This window comes from Macrobrachium nipponense, chromosome 2 (assembly GCF_015104395.2).
Source record: "Macrobrachium nipponense isolate FS-2020 chromosome 2, ASM1510439v2, whole genome shotgun sequence".
Classification (NCBI taxonomy): domain Eukaryota; kingdom Metazoa; phylum Arthropoda; class Malacostraca; order Decapoda; family Palaemonidae; genus Macrobrachium; species Macrobrachium nipponense.
Window position 1 is genome coordinate 122,901,070 of NC_087201.1, and position 10,050 is coordinate 122,911,119.

Consider the following 10,050-nt stretch of genomic DNA (forward strand, 5'->3'; position numbering starts at 1 on the left):
TTGATAGGTGCCTCGTCCGAGATCTCAGAGACGTTCTAGCAGACGGGATTCCAGAAGGAAGAGGTCCTCTTTCCGAGAAGGACCCTCCTTAGTACTCCAACCAATGAAGATATCTGCTGTAGTAACTTTCCCAGGATCTTCGCAGCTACTTCTTACTTCTCCGTATCCGATCTAGGGGAAGGAGGGATATAACTTACCGTAAAATCTTTCCGGGATATAATCCAGTTACTTAGAGATTTTCTAAGAACTTTAGAAGGTCTCGAAAATTCGTCAGAACTTCCCCGCCCCCCTTTCCCGATGAGGAATCGGATAATGAAATCAATATTATAGGATACCTTTCCAACGGTTATCCTTGGCAGTCTGGGACGCTACTACAGATCCTGCCGAGGGGACGCCCGACCGGAGGTGATTCTCTGAAACCTCCTTACGGCTTTCGACATTCCTTCTCCTCTGGGTTTGTGAGCTTGGAAGAGGTCTAGGCCTGAGAGCGAGACAGAGCCGATCGGGCGCACCCCATCATTATTATAGGACGCCTTTCCAATGCGAACTTGGCAGTCTGGGACGTGCTACAGAACCTGCCGAGGGGACGCCTGACCGGTGGGGTTCTCTATAACCTCCGTAAGGCTTTCGACTTTCCTTCTCCTCTGGGCATGGGAGCTTGGAAGAGGTCTAGGCCTGGGAGCAAAGGGGAACACTAAAATCACTTCTTACCTTTCAATAGCTCGTATTTTGAGCTACATTCCTTTGTCTTCAAATTGCAATATGAATTTGAAGATTCGTGAAGTAAGAAGGAGATGAGGATACAACACTACTAGTATTGTTAATGCTCCAAACTGCTCGTTAGTACGAGAGCTATAAAAACTTCGAAAGGAAGCGAACTAATTCTATTTATTCTGACTTCCTCAAGAAGGAAGTTAGCTTGAACTTCCTCAATTAATTTTAATATTTACTACACGTTATTAATGAATAAATATTAAAATTTTCCTTTTGCAAACTATGTGAGTGTCTACCGAAAAGTTCGGTAGTTACACGTAAACAATTCTTCGAAATTTTCGAAGCCAAAGTTATTAAAATGACAATTTGTCCAAATTGCATTTTTCCTAACTATACAAACCTGAGGTCCTTTTACAATAGGAAGGTACTAGCGGCAGCTGGATAGGTCGTAAGCTTTCGAACAAGGGGTTCGGTAGTTAACTGCTTGTCCGACAGGCGCGCGCGCGCGACTGGTAGGTAAACAAATCACTTTTGCTTTTGGCCCAAGCAAAAACTGCAGAGTGAGGGGTGGCATGAGGTGGGGCTATGTGTAAAAGGACCTCAGGTTTGTATAGTTAGGAAAAATGCAATTTTGGACAAATTGTCATTTGTTCCGACACGGCATACAAACCTTCGGTCCTTTTACAATAGGAAGACTCACTTCTTGGTGGGAGGAATCTGAGTCTTTTGTGAACAGACTGGTGTTCGCCCAACCTTGGAATGCCTCCCTGGTCGTAAGAGCGAGGGAGGGATCCACCAAGCCTCTGTCCGATTGATCGGGGTGTGTCACCGCAGGATCAATGGTCAGACCTCTGGACCAAGTACTAAGAGAGAGGCAAGCGTATCTCTTCGTACCAGCAAACAAGAACAAGTTTCCTATTTGCAAGAGGCAACATAACGTTATGGTTTGTCTCTTGTTGGCATCCACTTCCCCCCCCTTGTAGGAGGAAGTGGTGGATATTCGCTCCATCCCTAGTGAAAGGGATAGGATGGGGTCTCTGTCGAGTAGTCTCACCGGCATCTCGGCCTTATCCAGCCAAGGTGATGACCGATCCCTCTACCACAGGTAGAGGGGTATAGAAAAGATAGGAAGAGAAGCCAGTCACTCTCTCATTCACTTATCTATTCTTACAGTCACACCAGGACTCGATGCTGTTCAGCCTGCTAGGGTCTGGGTTAGCTAGACAACGTGTTGAGCAGCCACCACGGGTCCTCAAGAAAACGATCCAAGGACCTGTGGGCAATATCCAAAAGGTAGAAGGAGGTGCCGGTGGTCTGGTTGTACCAGACCCCTGCCTTCAGTACCTGCGCCACGGAGAAGTTCTTGTGTAACTCGAGGGAGTGTACTTCTAGGTCATCTTGGTGCTGACGAAGAGTCTTCAACACTCAGCCTGGGATGTCGAGTTTCTTCAGACCGCGCTTTCACAGGACAAAGCAGCATCTCCTTCGCATCGAAGAGGCGGTGAAGTCCATTAGGGAGGGGATTGTGAAGGACTCTAAACCGATCGTCGGAGAACCGAAGGTTCAGAGTCTTCGCTACGAATTCGGTACGAATCGAGCGTCACGAATCCCCATCCCCTGGATGCTTGACTTCGCAGGAAAAGTCATGCATTACCTCAGAGGAAAAGAAGGAATGGTCGTATGACTATCCCTCTTCTCGACTTCGGTGATGTCCTGTACCCATACTGGTCTATCCGTCTGCCAGCGAAGTTGTTGTTCTCGGTAGTGGATAGGACACCGACACTCAATGGTGGGTGTCGATGGTATGGGTACTGTGACAAGCCGTTAGGACGAAGAAAAGATTGTTATGGAACAACCGAACTAAGTCCACAGCGAAGTTCGTAACAGACTTGGGCGCTCTGACAGCTGCCTACTGACTGCGTTCGGTAGGAGGCAAGTTGTCCAAGCACCCGAGCAAGTCACGTGGACCTTCGCCTTAAAAGGGGTTATGCCAAGAGACTAACAAATAATTTGTTCGTCACCGATGCCAGAAGGCAAGGTGATGACTCTCTTAAGGCATGTGCCCAACAGGCGAAAGTCAATTGCCTTCTAGAGACCGAGAGTCCTTGATGGCAAGATATCTCATAGTATAGGTTGATTCTCGGCTAAGGAGAAACAACACTATGTGACGTTGAAGACGAAGGTGTACAGAAAATTGCAACCTACGTCTTCACAGCTGAAACCGAGAGAAGGATTCTCAAGATTCTGAACCTGTGCTACAAAGACTGAGAACGCTAACCGCTATTCATTGCTGTCCGTGAGGATCGTAGTTGCAATAAAGCGGAGCGCTTTCCAGTAATGAAGACAGGGAACTACTGCCTGAAGAACTGCTTCTCATGGGCTGAACATTTGGAAGTAGAGCTGTCAGGTCGGAGAGTAGGCGATGTCTTCTGACATATCTGTTAATTCGGGGCGAGCAATGAAATTGCACACCTACGAATACGAGATATTTTGAAGACAAACTCAGATGTCTGCAAAAATCATTCGCATTATCGCGGTGCGATGCAGCGGTTGACTAGTACAGACTTCTGTTACCGGTGCGGTAAACAGAAAGATGAAAGAAGTCCAGAGATATCTCTGTTGAAAATTCTCAGCAATGTCGAAGGCGATGAAATCGAGCGTCACAGCAGTAGATGGTCCTTCATTATTGCGAGAATCCCCGTTAATCAGAGACCTAAGTCCATGATTGTTGGGCAGAGATACGGTTCGGTAGTCAATCCAACCAGGGGAGAGAGAGACGTAACCGACCGCCCATCTCCGAGACCTAGCTGATACTGAGCCGCTATCAGGCAGTTCAATACGCAGTAGCTCTCGGTGACTCGTCATCCTGAGTTGCCAGGTAATCCATTATTCCACGAAGGAATGCGTTCGGCTAGAACCATCGAGCATAAAGAATACGCTCGAGCAATTATATTTAACCGAAACGGATTTCGGTAAATACAAAAGCTGATTTGGTGTTGTCATGACAATACCAAGTATCTAAATCGAAACTGATAACTGCTGGGAGGTTGCAGGCAACCCCGAGTTGCAGTTCAATTAAGATACAATTCGTCTCGGTCACAAACCGTAGAGTTAACTACGGTATGCGCCTACCCCCCGGACAATTCAACTGTCAAAAGAATCATGTCGCGAGGGTAATATACGTAGTATATTTGTAGGTTCTGTACCACGACCTCCATCCTAAAATCAAAAATCTCCCTCGAGGAATGAGAATAAGGATTGGAGATCGACCGCCTTCGTTCTCTAGTCAAGAGAGTGAAGGAGAAGTCTTTCCCAAAGGAAAGCTTCAATGGTGAACAGAATACCGAAGACGATAGTTCAAGCCAAACTGGAAGTTCCCGTCCGTTCTTCTCTATTCCAGTTAAGCGCCTACTGTGAGATACTCTTCTTTCAGCAGCAGTCTTCTTCCAAATGCTAGAAATTACAGGAATTCGAGCATAAGCGAGGTTCCCGATTATCGTGTAACAATTATCGGGGATTCTCGCTCACTTTGGACCGTGGTCTCGCCTAAGTGTTTGGAGATCGTAAAAAACTCGAACACTCTGAGTGCGCTAGAAATTCCGTAGAATTCTAAGCACTCTGCGAAACCCCCACCACCGATTCGTCAAACGATATCGACTGGTGGTCCTCTCGATTCCCGTAGAAATCGAGAAAGGGGCAGGTCCCTCCTCAATGACCGGGGCTTACGTCAGGTAGGACCCTGAAGGTCCCCCCGGTAGCGCAGCCCCCTAACGTGGGAATCTTACAGAGAAATCTCTGTAGGATCCCTCCCCTTTCCCTCGTAGCCGTAAGGAGAGAGGGAATGGGGAGGAATTGGATACTGGCTCGGCCTTCCCAGCGGAACTAGCAGTTGGAGAAGAAAAGGAGCAACCATCGCCTTACGGCGAGGCCTCTCAGAGCCTGGGAAAACGTATCCGCAGTGAGGGAAAAACAGCTTTTCCCGAGGAGGACTTACGAACTCATCACTGGGTAAGGTAAGTTTCTGCCGCCACTGTGAACGTCGTCTTGGGTGGGGGCTGATCGACACCTGACGGAGAGAGCCGATACCGTCCTCCGACTCATTCCAGTCCTCGTCGAGGTCGAAACCTCAGGAGGACTGAAGGGGTATTCAAATACGGTGTCCGAAGACACGTAGAAACGCCTCTGTCGCAGTAGAGGAGGTGAAGTAGCTTGTTCGACCGGCCAGAACTGAGAGAGCCTTCTTGTCCGGAGACGAGCAGACTACCTGGTTCAACACAGTCGGCAAGCTCCGATCGCTGGCAGACCACCGTCGATTTGGGTTCCCTCTCGGGCCCCAAAACGACTCGAGCCGAGACGTGGCTCTGCTGGTGGGAGCGGCGATCCTTCCCCGAGGTCATTGTGCTGACGAATCAGCGCCATAACCTCGGCAAAGTTCCTCTGGATCTCGGAAGTCACAGCATCTTGCAGAGTGGGACCGTTAAGCCCTTCGAACAAGAGCATATTCCGAGAACCTTCCTCCTAAGAAGGGTGGGGGAACAGCGACAGCCCTCTCGGTCTTCCCCATCCACTTGCGCATACGTCCTGGCCGGTCCAAAGAACCGTGCCTGGCACGTATGGCGTCGTGGTGGGTCATGAGGGGCGCACCCCTCACAATCACTCCTCAATACTCGTTCCTCTCGGTGTAACCCGAGGAGGTTAAAGGTACGGGAGAGGTCAGACCTGACGCTCCCTCTTGCTCGCTGGCAGAACCAGCAGGCTTGGAGGGCTGCAGGGCGATCGTCAACCAGCGGTGGCGATCGAGCTGCAGGCTGGTCGAACCGTCTCGCTGTGGAGAACGGCTGGACTGAGCACAGCGGTCCCCGATCTCGAGTGTCAGAAGAGCTGGTGCTGGTTGCCGTACCCGATCGCTCTCTGTGAGAGCGACGGTCAGGCGACCTGCAGGCTCCACTGTCACAGTGAGACCGGTGCTTGTCCTCACGGCACGTCACGTCGCTGGTTCCAGCCGTGGCTGGCACCGGCGAACGGGAGGACCTCTTCCCAGCCTCAGCCCGTGGTCGGTCGTGGACCGTCACGTCCCCGGGTAGCCAGCTGTTCGCCGCGAGAGTGAGAGCTGGTCTGGTGAGAGTCGCATGAGCGGCTTGTCCACCCCATCTTCTGCCCCGTGCCGTGAACCTGACGCTGAGCGGGCTCAGAGGTCTGGTTCCTGGCTGCACGGTCGCTGGTAGGCGACCGTACACTCGGTACCCTACCCGCGAACGAGAGGCCGAGACGGACCCTGATGCAGTGGCAGAACCACTGACACCAGGCGAGGAAGTACCCGGTGTTAGCCGGTACCCCGCCCCTCTGGTACCCCCGTAGTCCTTCTTCCTTGCGGAAGAAGAGACGGGCCCCGCTCCGAAGGAGCAGGAGGACCAGCGGAAGGAACCCTCCCGTCCCACCGGAGGTGAGACGGGTCCCGAGAAGCTCCCGAGGGAGACTTCTTAGGAGGGAGGAGGCAAACCTTCTTCTTCCTCCTGGCTGTGAAGCCTTAGAAGTCGAAGGGGAAGAGGCGGCAGCCGACGACGAGAAGAAGATGAAGACGACGACGACGACACCTTCCTCCTCTTCTTCGTCAGCTTCCTCAGGACAGACGTAAGATCTGCTATCCAGGGCGGAGCCGGGGCTGCTGTAGCCGAAGCCACAGGGCCCGGACGCACCTGTACAGACAGACCAAAGTCTGGGGTAGTACCACCACGAACAGGACGACATCAGCAGGTATGGGCATCTCAGGAACAGCAGGCACAGCCAGCACAGCATCGGTAGGGAACAGCCAGCGCAGCAACGGCAGGGACAGCCAGCGCAGCAACGGCAGGACAGCCAGCGCAGCAACTGCAATGGACAGTCAGCCCAGAATCGGCAGGTACGGCAGGCAGCACCGGAAACACAGGAAGTGGAGCAGCAGCCAGCAACATCCTGGTACCGGCGGCAGGCGGTCCAGGGGCGAGCTCTAGGGCAGCGGAAGTGTGATCGCGGCAGCGCGGCAACCACGAGCGGGCGGCGGCACCGCGCCCCCCTCTCGGTACGGCGCACGGCACTTCACAGCGGCTGTAGGCAAGACTGTTACCCGGTGAGGCGAGTACACCAGGTGAGGAGGGACGTCGTCACCTGGAGCGTGGTCAGCACTCTATGGGTGACCGCAGTAGGCCCAGACATAGAACCGCAGCCCCTGGACACTAGCACGCCCTGCAAATGGAAGGACGCCCATACCTCACCAAGGTCCACCCTCGTGGCAGTAGCACCTGCGGAAATAACAGTAATAGCGATTAGTGGGGGGAAGTCCCCTCGCGCGGGGGGGTGAGCCCTCTACCGAACGAGTGAAGACCCCTCAATACAATTGTACATCGGGCACCGAGCGCCCTCCCCCGCGCTCGACGGATCGGGCGAGGAGAAGAACGCCGATAACCTCCCCCCCCCCAAGGGGAAGGGACCATTCTGTGGGAGCTGAGCGGGGGGGGGTTCTCGTTCCCCACCCCCGCAACAGCACCCATGTACCCAACAATAATATAAGAGCCCGAGAGCAATCGTGCCATCGGCCCGAATGCAAGGGCATAAGGATCAATTCCCTGACTGAGCGGAACTTGAACCAAATAATATTGATGCAATCAATAATAAAAGGAATAAATGAAAAAGAATCTTGCATTACGATTCACTTCACAATGAATAAGGGCTCGGATCGAGCGCAGTTTTTCGCCCTCGGTACGAGCGCAAGGGTAAATAAGGATCCATTCCTTTACCTTTATGGATCAAGGTTTATGGAAACCTTGATCCATAATGAATTGATGCAATCAAAATATATATGAAAATGAAAAAGAATACTGCGCTTGCGATTCCACTTCATACATAAAAGGGAAGGATCAATTCCCGGGAAATAGCGGAAACATTGATCCCCGTAAACAATGCAATCTCAATAAAATATGAAAATGAAAAAGAACTGCACTTGCGATTTCACTTCATTCAAATAAAAAGGGAAAGGATCAATTTCCGGGTAAGCTCGGAAACTGATCCAAAATGAGTATTGCTACAATCAAAATAAATATATGAAAATGAAAAAGAATACTGTACTTGCGATTCCACTTCCATACAGAATAAGTTTCCGTGCCGAGCGCATTCGCTCGGCAACTAGCATACAGGTCAAAAAAAATATAAATGAAAAGAGCACTTACTTACGATTTTCATCTACACATTTCCAACCAAAATATACGCTCGGGAGGAGCGAGCGCTCTCCCCGCCCTCGGCACCGAGCATACACAATACGAGGATCATTTCTGGGAAAATGAATTCCCGCACTTACGCCCTTCAGTCCCGGCACTCGGGTAATCGGAGGGCGTGGTGAAACCAAGATCCTTTAATTCACAATTGAATTCAATGGAAATAAATATGAAATGATTGTACTTACAATTCAGTTTCACTAGATAAATAGAAAAAGAAAAACACAATCATGCGAAAGCAACGACGATGAAGCGCAGGAGAGAGCGATGATACACGTCCACACGCCAGCAGGCCGAAGCAAAATGATTTGTTTACCTACCAGTCGCGCGCGCGCGCGTTTCTGTCGGACAAGCAGTTAACTACCGAACCCCTTGTTCGAAAGCTTACGACCTATCCAGCTGCCGCTAGTACCTTCCTATTGTAAAAGGACCGAAGGTTGTATGGCCGTGTCGGAACAAACAAATTAATATGCGTATGCCGAACCAAAGACCCAGTACTTCCCTGCAAAAGAATAGGCCCAGAAGATCGATGGCGATGAAATCCAAAAATCAAGTCAGGAGGAACTGCAAACGTTGTTTACATTCCAAGCGACAGAGAAAATATGATAGAAAACGGGAATGGTTCCTAATCCTGCCACCCAGGGCAGGACTGTAGATCACCTGACCTACCTGCAGCGTGTGCCGCGAGATTTGAATTTCTGTCGGGGACGACGGAGTCTTAGCTATGTATATATCTGACAGGTAAGTTGGTTGTATGAAAATAGCTATATCTCCTTGCCTACTAGCGTGGAGATATAAGCTATCTTTAACAGTAGGTAAGATTCCTCCCAAATAATGAAGCACACAATTTCATAATCAGCATTCTGATTAGCATTTTGTATTGATTTTATCCTGCAAATTACTACACTAAAAAGACAGTAAAATAAGCATAAAAATACCTACCCATAACATTGTTATAAGAAGGCATAAGCATTGCAGGGATACGCAACATGGGAGCTGCTACTTTGTCTTCCATGGTTTTTGTGTTTTATCACATTTATACTATATCAGCTTCCTATGCACAAAGTGAAGGCACTTCAGAGTTTAATGCCAATCACAGTACCTGCAAAATAAAATTTTAAAAAATAAATATTTAAAAGTCAGTTGTATTTTTCCTAACTATACAAACCTGAGGTCCTTTACATAAGGAATTACTTTCAGCGCCAGCTGGAACTCGGTCGTAAGATTTTATAACAAGGTAGTTAGGCAGTAACTGCTTGTCCGATAGTCGGGAGTCCCGCCCGACTGGACGTAAACATTCCACTTTGCTTTAGGCCCAGGAACAGATTGATGGGTGGCATGAGGTGGACATAAATGTAAATGGATAGTTACTGATTGAATTGGCTGTTGGTGAGTTTTGAGTTCTGGGTTGTATGCTGGTGCAGCTGGAGTTAGCTGTTAGAGTTTTGGGTTGTCTGCTGGTGCAGCTGGAGTTAGCTGTTAGAGTTTTGGGTTGTCTGCTGGTGCAGCTGGAGGTAGCTGTGAGAGTTCTGGGTTGTCTGCTGGTGCAGCTGGAGTTAGCTGTGAGAGTTCTGGGTTGTCTGCTGGTGCAGCTGGAGGTAGCTGTGAGAGTTCTGGGTTGTCTGCTGGTGCAGCTGGAGTTATGCGTTCGAGTTCTGGGTTGTCTGCTGGTGCAGCTGGAGGTAGCTGTTAGAGTTCTGGGTTTTCTGCTGGTGCAGCTGGAGGTAGCTATGAGAGTTCTGGGTTGTCTGCTGGTGCAGCTGGAGGTAGCTGTTAGAGTTCGTGGGTTGTCTTCTGGTGCAGCTGGAGGTAGCTGTTAGAGTTCGGGTTGTCTGCTAGTGCAGCTGGAGTTTAGCTGTTAGAGTTCTGGGTTGTCTGCTAGTGCAGCTGGAGTTAGCTGTGAGAGTTCTGGGTTGTCTGCTGGTGCAGCTGGAGTTAGCTGTTAGAGTTCTGGGTTGTCTGCTAGTGCAGCTGGATGTAGCTGTGAGAGTTCTGGTTGTCTGCTGTGCAGCTGGAGTTAGCTGTTAGAGTTCTGGTTGTCTGCTGGTGCAGCTGAGTAGCTGTGAGAGTTCTGGGTTGTCTGCTGGTG

The 10,050-nt window shown here is 50.2% G+C and overlaps 1 protein-coding gene across 1 annotated transcript; it reads left to right on the forward strand.

Moving 5' to 3' along the window:
- Positions 1 to 9,373: 9,373 nt before the first annotated feature.
- Positions 9,374 to 9,781, forward strand: LOC135221295 (uncharacterized). The gene has a single exon (XM_064259104.1). It carries the CDS (start codon positions 9,374 to 9,376, stop codon positions 9,779 to 9,781), a length of 408 nt encoding a protein of 135 aa, XP_064115174.1.
- Positions 9,782 to 10,050: the final 269 nt, after the last annotated feature.